Raw genomic sequence first — 21,662 nt, forward strand, 5'->3', positions numbered from 1 at the left:
ATCGGAGACAGGACCTCTAAGATGCATTCAGTAGCAGTCAACAGTTTAAGGCTCCCTGACAAATTCTTTTTTGTAAAGAATACAACCTACATTGTGGAAGTGCCAATATGTATTTATGTGCTAAGAAGCTAGCTCCTTAATGTTTATTGGCCTTTATAAATTAACTGGAAATGTATAGAGCAGGGCACTCAAGGCCTTTCTAACGGCCCGACTTTCTGTTTGTGTCATGCTGAACAGCATGTTTAGTGCTGCCAATTTATTTACAAAGGATTTAAGAATGTAGCCGAATCGTACAGGTCAATAAGTCTGCTCGGCACTGATAAACTTTTTTTTTTTTAGATACATCCTACATATGCTTACAAGAATGGTAGAAGGAAAAAGGGACACCTCTCCGTGATGGCTTCAAGAAGGAAGGAGGGATGCCTTCTGGTCTCATCCCTCTTCTCCCAATAAGACAAATGATGTATACGTAAGCATTGCATTTGGCATATGAATAATGAGTTGCACATCGTTTGTGCGAGTTGGGGATTGCATAGCCAACTATAGATGAGATTTTCAGTATTTTATGTTTCATTACGTAACCATAATTACAATTTAACTACGTGTTCTTAAGTGAATTTCAGAGGATTTCTTAAAACAAATGTTACAGTATTATAACCTTTAGCAGTCCACAGTGACTGTCAGTCAGTTGCAGGACCTGCCACAAGAGGCCAACTCCTGCTGTGCAGTCTTCACTTTTTCAGTGAATTACAGGATACAAGAACAGAGCTCCTTGTCTTAATTTTCTCACCTACAACCAGCCAGTCAATGAGATATTAAGGGGGTCATTCTGACCCCGGCGGTCTTAGACCGCCGGGGCCAGGGTCGGCGGGACCACCGCCGACAGGCCGGCGGTGCCCCGCAGGGCATTCTGACCGCGGCGGTAAAGCCGCGGTCAGACCGGCAACACTGGCGGTCTCCCGCCAGTGTACCGCCGCCCTTTGGAATCCTCCAAGGCGGCGCAGCTAGCTGCGCCGCCGAGGGGATTCCGACCCCCCCTACCGCCATCCAGTTCCCGGCGGTCCGCCCGCCGGGAACCGGATGGCGGTAGGGGGGGGTCGCGGGGCCCCTGGGGGCCCCTGCAGTGCCCATGCCACTGGCATGGGCACTGCAGGGGCCCCCGTAAGAGGGCCCCTACAAGTATTTCACTGTCTGCTTGGCAGACAGTGAAATACGCGACGGGTGCAACAGCACCCGTCGCACCTTCCCACTCCGCCGGCTCGATTACGAGCCGGCATCCTCGTGGGAAGGGAGTTTTTCCCTGGGCTGGCGGGCGGTCTTTTGGCGACCGCCCGCCCAGGGAAAAACGTAGAATACCCTCCGCGGTCTTTCGACCGCGGAGCGGTATTTCGGAGGGGGAAGTCTGGCGGGCGGCCTCCGCCGCCCGCCAGACTTAGAATGACCCCCTAAGTCTGCTTTAGGTCCCTGAAGCCGAAATGGATGCGCTCTCACATCCAATCATAGTTGCTTTACATTTAATTCACAAGCTGGATTTGTGGTACAGCTATTGCTAACGTTTTAACCAATTTGAAGCCCACCTGACTTGTTTAAAGTTAATTTTTCAAATAATTCTGAATTAATTCACACCAAATCAAGCAAATGCACGTCCCAAAGTAAAGTTCTACTTTCATGCCAGTTTTGTTGTAATTTTGTTGAGCTTGTATTTCTGCAGAGAAAAGCAATGAATACTATTGAAATTAAGCTGGGAAAAATAACTTTTTTGATCACCCCTTTAGTCCCCCTCCCTCGATAGATTTGCCTGAAACTTTGCTTGCCAACCCCAATTCGAGTACCAAAATAGTCTAGTCGGCTGGTTCTACAACTATAAAAGTGCAAATAAGTACATTAAAAAGCCAATATATGTTAAAAAACAACACTTAAAATGCTAAAATCATTCATCAAAATAACAGACTCCTAAAATGTGTACATGAATCACAAGTGAAGACAACAGCAATGCATCTCACTTCTTCATGTTTAGTATCTCTTCTGAGTCTGCAGATAACATTTGATAAAATTAAGCAAAGCATGACATAGCTCAGTAGTTCCTACTTGCTGTAAAAAGGAAAGGCAACCTTAATAGATCTGGTGTTAAGACAATATGGGCATAAGAAAGTGATTCCTACATATTAAATAAAGCCCACAGAAAAGAATAAAGAGCAATGTACTCTCTTTAAATCTTCTGTTGCATGGACGTGTAGGAAGGGACAGGAACCACGAACCTTGGGATGAAAATGCTACTAAAAAATGAACACGGTTAATATGTAGCCTTGTGAGGAGAAATATATTCTGTTCATGAGAGATACATTGTCGATAGAACTCGGAAACAGGGCTTACTATTGTGTTCCAGCAAAGTGAACCTAGATCTCTCATCTGCAGTTCAGCCCAATTTTTGTTAAAACATTTGTTACAATGCAAATCTTTTACCACATCCAGTGCTTTATGAGTTGATCTCTCAGGGTTTAAAAAAAGTTCAGGGACCCCTAGCTCGTTGAAGGAATTCTTCTTGAAAGCTAGCCATGGAATGTTCAGTGTTATCTAGAGTGAGACAATCCAAAAGTACTTCTTTAGTACAGGCTCGAAGTCATGATAACAGGGATGGCAGTTTGATGAGGTCTTCTGCAAAACCCAAGTTCACCTCACCATGCCAAAAGACAATTCTGGTGGTTTGAGGGAGCAGCACAATCTTGCGGCTAAAGATGTTATCAGTCTTTTGAATGGTTCTAACGGCTATCTACCCCCACACAACTGCATCATATTGCCCAAACGACAAGCATTTACTTTTATATAATTGAACTAGCTCCTTTACTGGTTTGTATCCTAGTCGCTTAGTGAAATGAAACACAGTCAAAAGATCTTTGAAATTGCAGTGCTGAATTTTAACAGGAATTTCCAATTAAACGTTGAGGCTAGTGGGATTCCCAGATAAGTAAAATCAAATTTTTGTTGAAAGTTTCATGCACATTTGTCAAACAGACCCGTTATCTGAGACTAGAGGGACTACATATCCCAGACTGCTTTGTGGCCACAGGAGGTGGCAATTTTCTACATCACCTGCTCCCGCTTGCCACTTCCAACGAGCGCTATAAAGCGCGAGGGGCATACCGCAGTGTGGGATGCGCTGAGACCAGAGGGACTACATATCCCAGGCTGCTTTGTGGCCCCAGGAGGCAGCCATTTTCTTTAGCACCTGCTCCCACTTGCCACTTCCGACGAGTGCTATAAAGTGCGAGGGGGCATACTGCAGTGCGAGACCAGAGGGACTACAGATCCCAGACTGCTTTGTGGCCTCAGGAGGCGGTCATTTTCTTCATAAGCTGCTCCCACTTGCCACTTCCAAAGAGCGCTACAAAGCATGAGGGGCATACCGCAGCGCAGGATGTGTGTGGGCCGCACACAGGCAAAGGGAAGGCTCATCTGTGCCTGTCTGCAACTAATTGAGGCTGGGCTGGGCCACCCCCTTGAGTCTGGTTCATTTTTAGCCACCTCTGAATAGTTTCACCTTCCTCCAGTCCCCCCTCAAAGTACCAACTCATGCCCCTTATTCCGTTCCAACACACTGCCACAGATAGGGGCAAAGAAAAGCGACTGAGGGCATGCGGGGGTGGTGACAGCACAAGAAAAACTCTAAAAGGTCGGGCTGCAATGACGTGCTAGATCGCATTGATGACCTCCTGGATGATTGCGGAGAAACACTAGCCCCACCATCTGGTGTAGATGAACCACTGAGTCCTGAACCGTGCTTAGCAATCCATCCGCTGACTAATAAGCAGGAAAGCATATCCAGTATGTTCAATAAAGCTGGGGAATGGATGAGGAACAAGACCAGTACAGCGCTCCAAACCCCGTAGATCCAGTTCCTACTTTTGGCTCCTCTCATGACACAGCAATAGTGCCTCCTCCCTCTCCCATCCCCTGTACCAACAGCTTTCTATCGCTATCGCCCCTAGATCCACCCACAACTCAGGATCTTGTTTCTCCAGCTCAGGTCAGAGCAGGTGGCCTCCTAAACAACCAGCCATGCACCCCCACCCCAAATGATGACTTAGTAGGATTTATAAAAAACACTCAGGTCCGAAACAGCAGCCCTAAAGTGTATGATAGGCGATCTTGTGGTTACAGTCGGGCATCTTATGGAAGACAAGGGGAGAACAGCTAGGAAACGAGCCACCATCCCAGTTTTGACTAACACCACCATTCTGGCACCCTTTGTTTCCACTATGCTCCCTCATGCAAAACATCATGGAGGCCACTCAGGTTCACCACATGAGGACACTAGCTCTAGGACATCGGCCGGAGCCCGCTCAACAGGTCCCCGAACATCTGTAGATGTGCCAATTTAATCTAATTCCATCTACCCTCTGAACAAAAGTTCCAACTCCACACTTCCTACACCAAGGGAAGGTAGTCATCTTGGCAGTACACCTGTTGCCAAGACCACCACCCTCTCTCCTCGGAAAATGTATACGACTAATCTACCTGGATCTAAGTCTCAGGGGGGTGGGACGGCTCCTTGATTAACAAAGTCACCCACTGGATTTGACATAGAAGAGGATGTCTCTCAGTAATTAGAAAAGATATGCTTAGGGCCAGACGGCATAGGTCTCTGAGCTCACCGACCGACTGCATCGAGCTTCTTCTACAAAAATGGGCAGCTATCTTATTACTTAGTAGACCTAGACCAAAGATCTAATCCCCCGGATGGGTCCACAATACAGTTCAAACTCGATCCACCCACCCTTCTTGTGTGCCCCCCCCAACAATGGCATTGTTTGTTCCAAAATAGATTTACCTACAGAGCCTGAGGCACAGGCCTCCCATGATCGATATGATAGCTGCACAAGCTCCGACAACTGTCTCTGCACCATCAGTTACCCAGCGGGCATGCCCAACCAGAGAGACAGAAAGGTCTACGCTGTATCACCCAATGTTGTTGCACCAGCTACCAAGGAAACCTGTCATCTTTCTACTGGTTCCCTAGATCTCCAGGTAAATCCTACCCCATTGCCTAACTCCACGACCACCTGTTGGAAAGTGAAGCTCGTTTCCTGGAACATGGCAGGTATCAAATCCAAACTTCCATTGCCTCACTGGAATACTTTTATCGACCATTACGACATATGTATTTCAGGAAACTTGGCTAATCCAACCTGCCTACAAACCTAGTTACGCAACCTACCACCCGCTGTTCCCAGTATGGTGGGTCATCCATCAGGGGCATCCTAATATGGGTGAAAAATCGCACTACAGTGCTTAGTGAAATTGATACCCACTGACAGCCCCGGCATTCTTGGTATCAGTCTCAAGGGATCTGGGACCACTGTCACCGACATATTCAACATCTATGCTAGGGGGACAATGGGGCCCAACCACTCAGTCACCTTGCAGTCTCTAAAGACCGAATTGGGTGAAAGTCCCTCCAAACATGCCATCATTGTAGCGGGGGATTTCAATGCCACATTCAAACCCCTTGGTCCGGATAATATGGGTAATTTCCTGGAAGACAACAACTTATAGCACATACCTAGGGGATAGGGCTCCTCCCCATCAAGAAGTGGCACCAGGCTGCTCTGCAACTAAATGCCTTGATACTTGGCCAAGACTTGAGGGCTGTCAATGGAAGAACCAAGTCCGACACGCATGCCGCCCACACGTTTACTGGCACACAGGGGGATGAGCCGCATCGATTATATACTGATGGACCTTAGATACTGGCACTTGGTAGATGACATGGTAGTCCGGACCCAAATGGACAGTGACCACAATCCCCTCTGTCTTAGCTTAGAGCCGCATGGAGAAAGGCGCCTATTGCGGCAACTACCGCCAAAGCAGCCAAGGTGGTTCAGGCCGAGAACAGCTGACGTCGACTTAGATGGAGCAAGGTATTCCTGCGAGACGTCATGCTCTCTTCCATCAATCAAGATCTGACACACTGCATGGCATTGATATCCACGATGGAAGATGAAGAGGGAAACTGTTCCTCTCTACTAGATGTACACACCATGTTCTTCAAAAGACTGGAAGGGCTACTAACCTTCCTAACTGCCCACAACACTCGTAGCGATCTACCCAGCGAGGGAGATAATTGGTACAAATCGAGACTGACGGTTGGCCCAAACAAATTGAATCAGTGCAATCAAGCAAAAGGATGTTGCCCGATTTAGGACTCTGTGGAACCTGTACAAGCAGATGCAGAAAAGGCCAGGAAGGACTCGGAGGAGGAAAAATTGAGGCTTTTGAAGGCTACTTGTGAACGCAGGGATTCCAGATCCTTTTGGCTTAGGGTAAGCAAAAGAATCCAAAAGGGAGCTCCCGCAATTGGCAACAATATCCAGCCCTCAGACTGGTTCCAACACTTGAACTCCCTCTATAATGTTGAAAGCCAATCCGCAACCATCTCTGCCCTTTACTCCCACCGCAGCCGAATACCAACCATTGGAACAGTTTGTTCAACATGGGAGACATCCTAGATGCAATAAACAACATAGTACGTTTGAAAGCTGCTTGCCCCAATGGCATTCCCGGTGACCTTTTTCTCCATAACACCGACAAATGGGCTGAGTACATCCTCCTCTTATCTAATGCAATTGCTAGTGGAGCCCCTAATCCCGAGTCATGGAAGGGCGCTGAGCTCATACCCATCTACGAGAAAGGCAATAGGTCCCTACCCGCCAGCTATAGGCCCATAAGCCTCATTGACACAGTGCAAAAGGTATTATGTCGTGCCCAACTATAAAAAATCCACAACTGTATCTCTGAGAACAACATCCTGTCACCATTTCAGGCTGGCTTCAGGTCCAAGACAACCACCATAGACCAGGTATTTAGGTTTCTGCTTCTGTACTGGAAGGTTGTAGTGATAGAGAATGGGAGTCTCTATGTAGCCTTTATTGACCTCAAATCTGCCTTCGACCTGGTCCCCAGAGATAAACTCTGGAAGGTCCTCAACGAGATGGGCATGCCTCCAGGGATCCTCACCATAATCATTTGATTACACAAGGCCAACTTTGCAAAAGTACGCTGGGGGAACAAGGGTGACCTCATCGACACAATCAGGGTAGTCAGGGGCATTCGGCAGGGTTGGGACTAGCTAAAACTCTCTTCTCCCTTTATTTGAACCAGGTCATCCAACACCTCACATGGCAGCCCTTTAACGCACCAGCACTAGGCAACTAAAAAATCGTGACACTTCTGTTCGCAGATGACACCCTGATAGTATCCAAAACCCTGATGGGCCTCCAATCCTCGCTGAATCTATTTGACGACTTCTGCTGCAAGAGAGGCTTAGAAATAAACACCTCTAAAATCAAGTTCATGGTTATGAACCCATACAGACTATACGGGGAATCTTTCCCTAGGTGGGTCTAAATTAGAAGGAGATAACACCTTTGGATCAAACTATCAGACTGAATCTCCTGGAAAACCCATATTAATTCCACATCATTAAAACTCAGCCAGCTGGTGGGCATCCTTCTAAGGGAGCACCATGCATCAACTACATGACCAATAGCTGCTGCTCTCCAGATCTATAACATGAAGTCTGTCAGCGCAGCACTTTACAGGTGTGAACTCTGGGGCTTGGAGGGTGTAAATGAGCTTAACCGTACAGAGAATATGTTTATGAGAAAGCTCACCCCCTTCCCCGGAGTACCCAGCATCTTCCTCTGCACTTGGATCTGGCCCGTAAACCATTAGCTGCCATAGTTGGTCTCCGACCACTGCTGTTTTGGAGGAGAATCAAGGCAATTCCCGAACTTTCCTCCTACGCCACTGCGTTTAGGGATGTTTGTTCTTTGGATACCTCCAATAAGATCCAGTGGAATAATTCACTCAAGTCATTATTGATTGCCATTGGGATGGGAGACTCATAGAACTCTTCACACACAGGGTCACCTCCGACAAAAAAAAAAGAGTGAAGTCTTGCTACAAGGAGTATGTAACTCAGTCTATATCTCGCTTGCTCTTACTAGTGCAACTAACTAGCGAGTTTCTGGACTTCAAGTTTCCCTGGTTGCTAGAACCTTACCTGGACAGCATTTTAGATCCGACTGATAGGAAGCTTTATTTGCAATTTTGATTTGGTTCCCTCCCTTTCAAAACTTTTACTAGTAGATGGCAGAATAGGGCCCCTACCAACAAGTCATGCCCCAGCTGCAACCTGTTCCCGAAGTCAACTGCCCAGGTCTTCTTCGTATGCCCATCCTACACTCCTTTACGCAGGAAATGGCTTACGCAAACCTGCAAACAGCTTGGGACCCGAGATCACGCTGCAGCCATGAGGATCTTAAAATCAGACTCTCGTCTGCCCACTGCCATTGCAGTTGCTAAATTCCTCTGAGGAATATGGCGCATCAGAAGGAAACTGGCCAAGACTGCCTAGATCCTATGCCCCGCAGTCCTACTTGTATTTTCCAGCCCCCGTACTGGTCTTTGGAACTGTGTTTTGCTGGATTACTCTTTGATTATATTGCTTTTTGTGCATTTTTTAAAATGTATTTTAAGCAAATTTCCATTTTATGATTCTTATTATTTAATGAGGTGCTATGCAACTTTTATGGCACTGGATGCCGAAATAAAGTTTTATGATGATGACAAACGGCACCAAAATTATTAGGAAATTTAAAAAAACAACTTGCAACTTCCAGTGTTTTTCACTTTTAAATACAACCCTAACTGCACTTTAACTGTGTTTTTTAAGTGAACACGTGTACAGATTAACACAACTTTGATATGTTCTCCATGACACAATATTATAACATTTGATATGAAAATCTGCCACAGAAGATGTGCTTCATTCTTGCCTCTAGTAAGCATAAGGCCAACACAACAACCTCTTGTGAGCTTAGGCATCTATAATGAAAACAAGAAGATAACTTACAAACGTGATTGCTTTTGTTACGGATTGTGTAATACTCACCAACAAAAATAATATACGACCGGCTTATTACATTACTTGCCACCTCAAAAAACAGATCACATTCATTAATGGTTATGTATTACTCACCAAATGACTTCTTACATGACAGATTTCTTTTGCAAGAGTGTACGAGCACAGCTGTGACCCCTGCCATTGACTTAGTCTTCCTGAATCTCTTTCAAGTTCCACGAGTTCTGAATGCTAGAACACCCACCCCTACTCTAATGCATTGAATTTTGGATCTCTGTTTTTAGCTCGTTGCTTTATTTTCCTTGTTGAAGGTCAACTGTTTTTCTGTCGTCTACACCTTCTCTAAATAATTGCTTTCTCTCCTCTTCACTTTTCATTTTGCTTACTTATATTGATTGTTCTCTGATGAAAGTTCAATTTGTTTGAATATAGGTTGGACCTAGAAACGATGCAGTGAACGATTCCCTTGTCTGCACCCTATTGTTGGAATTTTTGTCTCTGCCGCCAGATGCAGAACTCTGTTGTTTCTAGGATTACCAGGGTGCAAAGAGGATACTACAGCAGGAGCTTCTGTAGAAAGCAATTAAGAACACAATCCTGTATTCACTTATGAATTGAATTGTGTAGTATTTAGTTCTGTTATGCAATTTAAATATTTGCTTTCTCCAAAAGACATGCTGGACATTATGTTATTGTGTCTGTTGGTTGACTGTTGTGTTTTGAGCTCTTGTCCCCCACATTCCCCCACACTACCTCCCTAAAAAGCCTGTGCCTGCTGGATCCCTCCAGCCAGAGAGAAGGGTGCAGAAAGGTTTGTAGGCTGTCCGGTTTGCAGAGCCATAGTAAAAATGCCCACAGGACACCACTGGCAAACGGCGTTAACCATCGCGATTGGGGCCCAGTATGCACCAGAGTAGCCCCTGTCTGCTCTTTGACCGCCTCTCCCTCCCCCACTCACTGAACATGATCTGAATACTTGTGAATAAAAAATAACATAATGCAGCACTAAGGCTCTGAGGCAAGCACAACAAGAGGGATTGAAATCAATACCATGTAATGTGGTCTGTTTGCACAGCGAAGTCCAACTATACATGCTAACTTTGACATCACTCCAAGACAGACTCTTTCCTCCCATTAAAATCAGAAAAGCCCAAACTGAGGCAATTTGAACATGTGTGATGCAAGCTAAAGATGATTTTTTGCATTTTAGCCAAATTTGCCCACTCTACACACGGTTAAGATAGAGACAGATAAAATAGTGATTAAAAAAACAGGAACCAAGATACCAGATGAAAGGATGTAATTAGACCTTGATGACAAAAAAAAAAAAAACAGGTCATCCCTAAAAAGGTGGACTTAACTACAGAAACATGACAATTAGGGGCAGCCCATTATGAAGCAGGACGTCTGGAAAGAGTAGGAGCTTCTAAACTACTAGTAGAAGAACAATATTAAAAACACAGCTACAAATCTGGGCAACTGTGCATCCAACAGAATGTGAGAATTAATGCATTTTACAATGCATCTTTATTCACAGTAGAAACCCACTCTCCAGATATGGGTAACAGAGCTAGGGGTTACACTTAACAACACATTTGACTTCACCTAAAGTTATCAGATGGCTCCATGTCGTAAGACTCATTATTTCGACCTATTCTTTCCATTTATATAACAGTATAAATTGGAAATGTAATCCAACTCATTTCACTGTAACATTCCCTGCTTATCACCATTTAAGCTCTAAACCTGTGATCCCTACTCACTAGTGAGGTAAAATGAAATTGTTATGTGCTAATGAAATCAGACAGAATATTTTGCGATGGTTTATTGTGATTTAAATTGCTTGCACACACAATATACAAGTTAAATTAATCAATCAGTACTTTTATTGAGCACTTCTTGTCACCCACAGAGGTATCCAGGTGTTGCCAGGGTCCAGTTGATTAGCCGAATAGCCAGGTCTATAGAGACTTCCGGAACTCTGGAAGAGAGAGGAGGTCTGGAGATGAAAGGTTAACTTGTTCCATATCTTCACTGCTAGGTAGGAGAAGGCGCAACCTCTGCATCTGCTTTGTCGGATGCAGGAGTGGGGTTTAGAAAAAAGGGAAGCGGAGCAGAGGTGTCTGGTGAGCTGATGGAGGTTCAGGCAGTGGTTCAAGTAGGTGGGTCCGCAGCTGGGTAGGGCCTTGTATGCATGGGTCAGGAGCTTAAACTTGCATCTTTTCTATACTGGGAGCCAGTGGAGTTCCTGGACATACAGTGTGATGTGAGTTGATCTAGGGAGATCCAGGGCAGGTCTGACTGTGGAATTCTGGATGGTCTGTAATTGTCAGAGAGGGTGAGCTGAGATCACTGCGCAGAGAGCATTGCCATAGTCCAGTCAGCTGGAGGTGAGGGCCTGGGTGATGGTGCGTCTTGAGCTTTGGGGTAGCCATTTCAATATCTTACGAAGCATGCAGAGGATGAGGAATAAGGAGGAGATGGAGTTGACCTGAATCATCATAATTGGCTTGTTGTCAGAATGATGGCCAGGTTCCTAGCATGTTTAGTGGGGGTAAGAGTAGGTCTGAGTTTTGAGGGCCCACCAGGATGCGCCTCATGAGGAGCTTTTGTTTCCGACGATCAGTACCTCTGTCTTGTCAGTGTTGAGGTTCAGGCAGTTGTTTTTCATCCAGTTGGCCTGTCATGCAGTGGTGGAAGTTGGTCTTGGCGGTGTCTTTTGAGAGGAAAAGGATGAGTTATGTCATCGGCGTAGGATATGATGTTGAGTCCATGGGTTTTGATGATGCAGACCAGAGGCTGGGGTTGAGCGAGGATCCTTGGAGTACACCACAGATTATTTTCTTGAATTCAGAGTTCAAGGGGGAAAGGATGACTTTTCACATTCTTCCGGTGAGGAAAGAGGCAATCCATCTGAGAGCAGCTCCTTGGATGCCTAAGTTGTGCAGTCTTGTGATGAGTGGGTGATGGGAGACCATATTGAAGGATGCTGAGTAGTCTAGGAGGATCAAAGCTGCAGTCTCTCCTTAGTCACGTAGGGCTCAGATGTCATTGGTAGCCACAATGACTGCTGTCTCTGAGCTGTGGTTGCTGCAGAATCTAGATTATGCAGAGTAGAGTAGGCGGTTCCATTCCAGATGTGAGGAAAGTTATTGGTTGATGGCTTTTTCCCCATACTCTGGCCTGGAACAGGAGCAGGGAGACTGTCAGTATTTGCTGAGTTTGCTGGGTCTGCAGATGGTTTCTTCAGTACAGCGTTGACTTCTGCGTGTTTCCAGTCCCCAGGGAAGGTTGCCGTGGCAATGAAGGTGTTGAACAAGGTGGTAAGTACATGGCTGATTCTAACTTTGCCTAGGTTGATGATGTGGTGAGGACAGGGGTCGATTGTCGCCCCTGAGCAGACTGAGTTCATGAGGGAGGTGGTTCCCAGTGGGCGAGCTGGCTTCATTCAGTTAGACAGATGTCTGGGATGGCAGTGGGGTCGTTATACTGCTTGAAGAAGTCGGTAGCATTGGGCTGGAGTTTGAAGTCTCTGTAGATGTTGGCAATTTTGTTGTGAAAAAAGTTTGCAAGGTTGTCGCAGAGTTTCTGTGAGGGGATAATGTTGTTTGTTGCAGCTGAGGGGTGGGAGAAATCTTTGACGATGTTGAAGACTTCTTTGCTGTTATTATTGGAGCTTGATTTGATGTACTAGGCTATGGCATTTTTCTTCAACTCAACTGTCGTAGAGGTTGTGAGCTGTCTTGAAGGGGGTCTTGTCAGTCATGTCCATGCTGGTGAGCCATCTCCTTTCCTGTTGTTTAGTGTCATTTAGCAGTTCCGAGGTCTTCAGTGTATCAGCTAGCATGTTTGGTGAACCTTCTGTGGGTATTGTTGCCAATGGGAGCAACGCTGTTGGTACAGTTGGAAATCAAATTGTTGAAGTTTCTGATGTTCTGGTCTAAGTTATTGGAGGAGATAGGGTGGGTGGTGTTGATCCATGTGCTCATTGAGACTTTGCTCAAACTGTGGCGGGGGCACTGGGCAAACTGGAGGTGGAGGTCCATCAGCTGGTGATGTTTAAGTGGACGATGGCGTGGTCGGTCCAGGTATGTTCCATGGGGTAGCTTTACCTGATGCGGCCACTAGCAGTGAAGATGGGGTCTAGCATGTGGCCTGCAGTGTGCAAGAGGTTGTGGATGAGTCCGATGTTATTCATGCTGTCAAGGAGGTTGGTATTGTTCATGTCATTGTGGTCATCGAGATGGAAGTTGAGGTCGCAGAGGAAAATGTAGTTCTTGGAGTCTCTGGAAAGGCGGCTATGAAGTCGGCTACGAAGTTGCAGAAGGATGGATGTGGTCCTGGAGGGTGGTAGCCCAGGGTGCCCCAGATGGTGGTTTTGCTGTCTGTCTGGAGTTGTACGTTGAGGTGTTCTATGGCGGGGTGATGTTTTCTATTGTGGTGATTCATTGGATGGATTCCTGGTGTATGATGGTGATCCCTCCACCAGGCTTGTTGATGGGGTTCGAGGGTGTAGAGCCTAGTGATGATGTATCTGTGAGGAATGACAGGGTCAGGGGTCGTGGCACTGGGTGTGCCTGCTGCAGCCTGCACCAAGTAGGTCGTGGGGCAGGTGGGGCTTCTGTTGATGGGAACAACGGAAAGCAGGAAAACCCAAGCAGTGGCAGTGTTACTTGGTCAAATGGATCAGGCTGGAATAAGCAGGAACTGAAGGCCACAGGCAAGTGACAGGTGATTTTCCCAAGTGTCTACTACTATATTTGCACTGACACCTGCATTAAGTAGGTCCTGGAGTGGGCTGGGCTTTTGTTGGCGGAAATAACATTGAGTGGGAAAACACAGACAGTGGCGGTGTCACTCGGTCATACGATGACAACCAAATCAGGCTGGACCAAGCAGGAACTGGAGACCAGAGGAAAGTGGTAAGCTAGGTTCCCAACTGCCTACTTGCATAGTTAAATGTATTGTTTGCGTTTGCTCATATTCAACATTATGTGAAAGCCTACTCTTAAGTCCAATCCCTTCCATAAGTCTAGCACTGATTTACTCACTGTCTCATGCAAGTATAACTTCGCACACTGCGGGATCTCCTGTGAGGGAGGTGACAGGAGAATTATCACATTTCTACAGAGAAAAAGTGTATTAATACCACAGGCTGGACTGTTTGGATCCTGTGGGACACCTTCCAAGTCCACTAAAAGCCCTGCTCCTGACTTTTGACCATTGACTCTACAGAAGGTGCACTCACCATTGGTGACCTAAGGAACTATATGAGAGGATTAGAGAGTATACATTTCAAGACAACCAGCAGAGAAATAAACAGAGACTCATGTTACCTTTTGATAATTTGTTAGTTTCTATCTATTTGTATTTCTAATCCTCACCTATGCAAATGGTATCCATATGTTTACTAAAACACCCTTGTATATTTTACAGTCCAGGTTAGTGTCAAATAAACATTTGTAAGAAACAGAACGGTTACCATCTCTGGCTTCTCACAACAAAACATTCTGAGTTAACAGAAGCAGGCTAAAAAGGGGAGATTTTGGGATACTTGATCCCAACTGCATTTTTTGTCCTTTGACTTCAGATGTTTTGTTTACATTGATTCATGGTTAACTTTTTTTATTTAGTAAGCATGAAAGGCGCAAGCCAAGAGTTTTAAGAGATTTAAGAAAATGTTATTAACTCGTATTGACAGGGCCGTAAAGTAATTGCAGTGACGCCCAGGAGGCAATTAGAATGAGGGACAGAGAACAATTAGAATGCATGATGAACACCAGAAAAAATCTATTATATTCCCAATACTGGCAGTCAAGAGTAAGAAAGAAAATGCCTTTTATATCTAATTGCAGAAAACATGTCCAATATATTGCTTTCCATGTTTAATAAATAACATTCGGCTCTATTTTTGTTTTGCAAACAGAATATTTGGTGCACATTCCCACCACTGTTACCCTGTAATCCCTCCAGAGGGCAGAACTTGGCACAGAATGGCCACTTGACAACAAGGTTGTTTTATTTCGTAAAAATAAATAGGTGGGGGCTGGTCTATCTTTGTATTGGTCCATATCCCCACCATTGCAGCCCCTGGTGTTTTCCTAGCATCACTGCAAGGGCAGAATGCCCACTGGACACAAAGGAAAGTATTAACAAAATGGGTTGGGGCAGCCTATCTTTGGAGGACAGATTGAGGTACTTGTCTCTAATCTGTTACCACAGGGGAGAGGGAGCGGACAGCCCACTTAATGCCAAGGATAGATTTGTTTTTGTTTTTAATGAGGCAGGCTTGGCCCAGCAAGGCCCTTTAACCCCTGCTGTGCCCTGGACGAACTAGTCTCGCCCTCGGCCACGGTTGCCATGTGCTGAGAGAAAGACCAGCTCGTCCTGCACCCGGCCCACAGAGGGAGCGCTAGTGCTCCCCTGTGGGCCTCCCACCCCCGTCCCACGGTCAGGGATAGAAGGAGAATCGCTTCCACTTCCACCCCCGACTCCCGCACAGTGACGTCTGGTGACGTCAGCACGCAACTGCGCACTGACCTCATCAGAGATCGCACACGTTGTGCTGGAAGCTCAGCTTCCAGCACATTTGGAAGAGAAATGCTCTGCATTTCCCTTCGGATCAGGGGTGTGGAGGGGCAGAGATACATGCAAGAAAAGGCCTTTCCTTTCGTTTCATGTCTCTTTGCGCATTTCTGCATCCCGATCGTGGGGCGATCGGGCTGCAGAAATGCCCACTAGACACCAGGGAGTTTATTTTTTTATTATAAACAACAAAGGAGAGCGGCCCCTTGAGCAAGGGTCGCTCCCCTGGGGGGCATTTTTTTAAGGCCTATTCTGCATTCCCCTGGGGGCACAAACCCCTAGACACCAAGGATACTTTTTTTTTTTTTGTTAAAAAAAAAAAAAAAAAAGGGTCGCTCCCTGGTGGGCAAATTCTTTTTAGACCATTTCCGCCCCCCTTGGGGGCAGATCTGCCTATTTGTAATAGGCCAATCGGCCCCCAAGGGGGCAGAAACCACTAGACACCAGTTTTTTTTTTTTGTTCACGTCAATTTCACGCAAGGGTCGCTCCCCTGGGGGGCAAATTTATTTTAGGCCATTTCTTTCCCCTTGGGGCAGATTGGCCTATTCAAATTAGTTTGATCTACCCCCAAGGGGGGCAGAAACCACTTAGGCACCAGGGATTGGTGTTTGTTTTTTGTTTTTGGGGGGACAGCCTCTTGGGCAAGGGTCACTCCCATGGGGGAACATTACTTTTGGCCATTTCTGCCCTACTTGGGGGCAGATCGGCCTATTTTTGTAAAGGGGGGTTCTGGGGGGCAGAAAGCCTACTAGATGCCAAGGAATAAAAAAAAAAAAATAGAGGGGTGGTGGCTGCCAAATAGTATGGGCATGGTTAGCCCCCACCCCAACTGAAGGAGTTAAGTCTTTCAGCTCTCCCTTCGCACACTAAAAGATCTTATCCCATGCCAAGCAAGAGGACATATGATTATTTGGGGTTTTGGTTTTACATTTGGGCCATGAGAGCTTGTCTAACTCTCATAATCGTCCCGCTTGGAATGTTGAGAGCTTCACTTTTTGGACTTTGGGATGCTGCCAAGCAGAAAAATCTATGAGACCTAGACACATCTGAAAACTAAACATCTGGGTGAGACCTGGGTGGTGTGCTTCACCCGCAAATCACACATTTTTCACACATTATTGTGATGGAACCTTACAGAATCTGCAGGAAGCCACAAAATTCCTATCACCCAGCACTGGCACATCTATACCGATAAACACTCTGCCCCAATGTCAGCCCAGAAATGTTTTTTTTTTTTTTTTTTTCCCCAAACTGCCCTTTTGGACCCGCTTTGGTTCCCCCTTAATTTCGACATGGTTTTGGCTCCTCCCTGTTACAGGCACTTGGCCCACCTACACAAGTGAGGTATCATTTTCATTGGGAGACAGAGGGTAACTTTGGGTGGTAGGAAATCTCCGCTGGTGCAATGATCCCCCACACAAATGTGGGAAAATTAAGATTTTTAAGCTAAATTTGAGATTTGCTGAGGATTCTGGATAAGAAAAACACTGGGGGATCCACCTCAGTCACACCTCCCTGGAGTGTCTAGTTTTCAGAAATGTCTGGGTTTGGTAGGTTTCCCTAGATGGCTGCTGAGCCCAAGACCAAATCTAGGGTGCCCCCGCAAAAAAAGGTAGTTTTGTATTTGATCATTTTCATGTGTCCATGTAGTCTTTTGAGGCTTTTCCTGGCACGGGCACTAGGCCTACCCACACAAGTGAAGTACCATTTTTATCAGGAGACCTGGAGGAGTGCTGGTTGGAATGAAGTTTGTGGCTCCACTCAGATTCCAGAACTTTGCAGAACCGAAGTGTGAGGAAAAAGTGTTTTTGGGCCAAATTTTGAGGTTTGCTAAGGATTCTGGGTAACAGAACCTGGTGAGAGCGTTACACATTACCCCATCCTGGGTTCTTCTAGCTGTCTAGTTTTCAGAAATGTCCAGGTTTGCTAGGTTTTCCTAGGTGCCGGATGATCAAGAGGCCAAATCCACAGCTAGGCACTTTGCAAAAAAACAGGTCAGTTTTCTTTGAGAAAATGTGATGTGTCCATGTTGCGTTTTGGGGAGTTTCCTGTCGCGAGCACTAGGCCTACCAACACAAGTGAGGTACCATTTTTATTGGGAGACTTGGGAAAATGCTGAGTGGAAGGAAATTTGTGGCTCCTCTCAGATTCCAGAACTTTCTATCGCCAAAATATGAGGGAAACGTGTGTTTTTTGGCAAATTTTGAGGTTTGCAACGGATTCTGGTTAACAGAACCTGGTGAAAGCCCCACAAGTCACCCCATTCTGGATTCCCCTAGGTGTCTAGTTTTAAAGAATGCGCAGGTTTGGTAGGTTTCCCAAGGTGCTGGATCAGCTAGAGGCCAAAATCCACAGCTAGGCACTTTCCAAAAAACACACTAGATTTGAATGTAAAAATGTGATGTGTCCGTGTTGCGTTTCCTGTCGTGGACATTAGGCCTACCCAAGCAAGTGAGGTATCATTTTTATCAGGAGACTTGGGTGAACACAGAATAGAACAACAAGTGTTATTTCCCCTTGATTTCTCTACATTTTATCCTTCCAAATGTCAATTTGGCTACTTCCAAAAAGCCTCAATTTCAATATTTTTTTTATTTTAGCTGTTACTTTCTGTAGGAAAACCTTGAAGGATCTATACAAATGACCCGTTGCTGTATTCAGATGTTTGTCTACTTTTCAGAAATGTTTAGCAGTCTGGGATCCAGCATTTGTTTCACACCCATTTCCGTCACTTACTGGAAGGAGGCTGAAAGCACAAAAAATAGTAAAAATGGGGTAAATCCCAGTAAAATGCCAAAATTATGTTGAAAATCTGTTTTTCTGATTCAAGTCTGTCTGTTCCTGAAAGCTGGGAAGATGGTGATTGTAGCACCGCAAACCCTTTGCAGATGCCATTTTCAGGGGGAAACAAAAACACATGCTTTCTTCGGCAGCGCGATTTTCCGGTTTTTGCAAAAAAACGAAATTTTAGCTGCATTTTGGCTAAATTCTTGGTCTCCTCCAGGGGAACCCAGAAACTCTGGGTACCTCCAGAATCCCTAGGATGTTAGAAAAAAGGACACAAATTTGGCGTGTGTAGCTTATGTGGACAAAATGTTATGTGGGCCTAAGCGCAAACTGCCCCAAATAGCAAAAAAAAGGCCTGGCACCTGATGGGGGGAAAAGGCCTGGCAGCGAAGGGGTTAAGCTCAAAAGTCTTTCTGCTCCTCCTACCCAGGCATACTGCCCAAATAAAGATGCAAACCCTAAAGCTAGTAAAAGCAGATTTGGATTCTTTTGGGGCAGTTAATTTTGTCAAATGAGCCAGCATAGAGGGGGTTAATCTCCCCCATAATGATTCCCCTAGGATTCAGAAATACACACCCTATCCTGTTTCTCACTTTTTCACTGATAGCCTAGTGAGCGTTCTCACTTCCCATGGGATAAGCAAATAGGTGGTAACACCTCATTTTGTCAACAAGCCCACCAGAGAAAAAGGTGAGCACAGGAGTGGGCATCAGGCACCACCAGATCAGACCTATGGCATTTGAATGTACTTTTTCCAATCAATCATTCAACCCAATAGTGATTATTATGAGCTGTCCCCATAATCAACTCTGACCTACTGCTTTAAGCATAAGCTTTCCCACAAGGCAACCATCAGCTACACCATAATAGGGTTACAGTTGTGTACATAACTGAAGTTGTCAAATCAATATGAAAACCCTCCAAAGAGTGCCTAATAAGGATTTTCAGAGCTCAATTCTTCCAAACCCATGGCTTGAAGTGGGTCAAAAACACCTTGCCTACTACACCGATCTGTGATTTTGTGTGTAACATAATACTGACCTAAAGCCTTTAACACAGTTTACTAACAATCCATCCTTAAAAGCCTCTTACCATTAATGTATGCTTTTCGTAGGCATACTGACTTGGTCATAACTTTCAACAATAAACAGATCAAACCTATGGCTAATTATATAACTTTTTCTGAATGAACCGATAAAGGTCCATAGGGTTTACAATTGGCTTTCCACCATTACTACCAACACAAGCCGGCAGAAGTTTGCATATACTGGCAATCATCACGCATACTTAGAAAATTACACATATTTACTAAATTACAGTTGGCAAAACAGTACGTTATCCCACTGTAAGGGGTCTAACAAGGATATTACAGTGAAGATCTTCCATCTCTGTAGTTTGTCAGAGGGGATAACCAACTCTATATAACACAAAAACAATCAACTGGTTTTAACAATAAACAAGTCAGGCAACCTTTCTTAATATAGTAGGTCAGGCCAACAGCCTTAATCTTTAGTTTGCTACTATAATCAAAACAGGTTTGTTGTATTAAGTATAAGCTGTGCTGCAAAACAAAAACTGCTATATATATATATTTCTTTCAGTGGAAACACACAAATTCTGCCCAGACAAAATACAGCACTCAAGGGAACCAACATGTGGGCAGAGCTTAAGCCCCCTCCCGCCCCTCAGTAACAGTTCCAAAAACTCTACTCTTTTATTGTTAACCACGAAATAAACTATTGATCTGTCAAACCAGACCTAAAAAGGGCTCAGCACTGGGCGGAGTGGAAGCCTCCTGAAAATTAGCAAGCGGCCTGCCTCTGACATTTTAAGTTGTGAAAGGTTCAGGTAAAGTCTTAACCAAGATCTCACTATCTGTTGACAGAGGATGGAGACAGGTTGAACTGAAATTACGGAAACATCCCTAGTACCTGCTTCCGCATTGTGTTCATTACTCCCATAAAGCTTGCCAGCAATTTGGCTTCTTCTCTGGCAGCGAATTTCTTCTCAGTTTTCTTCTTGCTGGTCTTCTCGACAACGACAGCCGCCATGTCTTCTGTACTAGGGACAGATCACTGCTCCGCAGGGGGCGTGAGGGCCGGGGGCGCCGTCTCCCCGCACGCCTTTGCGGCCACCTGGGGGCGCTTGATGCGGGGCCCAGAGCCGAGCTAGCACTCACCCCTCGGGACAGCAACGCCACAGAGAACGTAGACCGCACATGGAAATGGTAAACAGAGCGCCACAAACTCTGATCACACGCATAGAAAGTGGACTACCCGTATTGTTTACAGGAAAGCTAAGAGGCGGACACTTTGCCGCCGAGCACTGTACAATGCCTTCGTTGTGACGTAATTGTAGCTTCTCCCTATGTTGTCAATTTGTTGTACTAGAAGACTGAAAACAGAGCGGCCATCTTGCAACGGAATTTTCAATCCCCATGGTTAGCTTATTAACCGGACCACATTATCAATTAAGGAGAGCTTGGCTTACCTCTCTCACATCTAAAATCATGCCAGCCAATAACGCATTAAAAACGGCCTATATTTCGTTTTACCTTCAGTTTTCAAACAATTGGATTTACAATTATAGTACAATATCACGTACCGATTTATATGTTGAAAGCAAAAGCAGCCGTTTGGTGTGAGTAGAAGCTGCTTAGATGTGCTTCTTGTGTCACTACAGAAGAGAGCGTAGGGACGCTCAGGAGAGATGCTTTACACTACAAGCAGTTCTATAAAGAAGAGGTGTATATTTTTTTTAGTATTTGGAATGTGCATTTTCACTACACATTAGAGTCGGGGGTTAGCATGGGCTTGGCCAGTAGTAGCATAAGTGGCTTTGATGAATCCAAACATGCCAATAGACCCGAATCAGGCAGGAGACTGCCTGTTTACTAAGCCAAAAATAGCTATATTTTGGCTGTCGCCTGCCTGAAATTGCTTCTGCTTCAATAGAAGTCAACAGGAGAAATACATTTTCCCAATTATTTTTTTGAAATCTCCCACTTTCCTCTTCTAAAATTTTGGCATTGTGGAGTCTGTGGCGGGCAGATTATGTGGGCCGCAACAGTTGCCCCAGTCAGGAGACACACAAGCAAGGCCGACCTTTAGCATGGGCGATCTAGGCAATTTTCTGAGGGGTGCATGGCAGACCTGCCAAGTACCTCGCACGCATCAGGCGTTAGACTAGGGTGACCAGATTTAGAAAATTAAAAAACAGGACACGACAGACATAAAATTACTTAGAGCTGCATGTGAAAGGAGAGCACACCTTTCACTTCTGCCTCACAGGTTGACCTGACCTTTGTCCCAAAAACCGGGACATTTATTTAAAATTACCATAGCGTTATCAGGTTGACCTGATGTT

The 21,662-nt window shown here is 45.4% G+C and overlaps 1 protein-coding gene across 1 annotated transcript in view; it reads right to left on the reverse strand.

Moving 5' to 3' along the window:
• Positions 1–20,583, reverse strand: part of KLHL7 (kelch like family member 7) — a 247,515-nt gene extending 226,932 nt beyond the window's left edge. The window contains exon 1 of the mRNA XM_069211533.1: positions 20,228–20,583. Coding sequence (XP_069067634.1) covers positions 20,228–20,347 — 120 coding nt within the window. The 5' untranslated portion in view covers positions 20,348–20,583. The remainder of the gene's footprint in view (positions 1–20,227) is intronic.
• Positions 20,584–21,662: the final 1,079 nt, after the last annotated feature.

Source organism: Pleurodeles waltl, chromosome 10 (assembly GCF_031143425.1).
Source record: "Pleurodeles waltl isolate 20211129_DDA chromosome 10, aPleWal1.hap1.20221129, whole genome shotgun sequence".
Lineage (NCBI taxonomy): Eukaryota > Metazoa > Chordata > Amphibia > Caudata > Salamandridae > Pleurodeles > Pleurodeles waltl.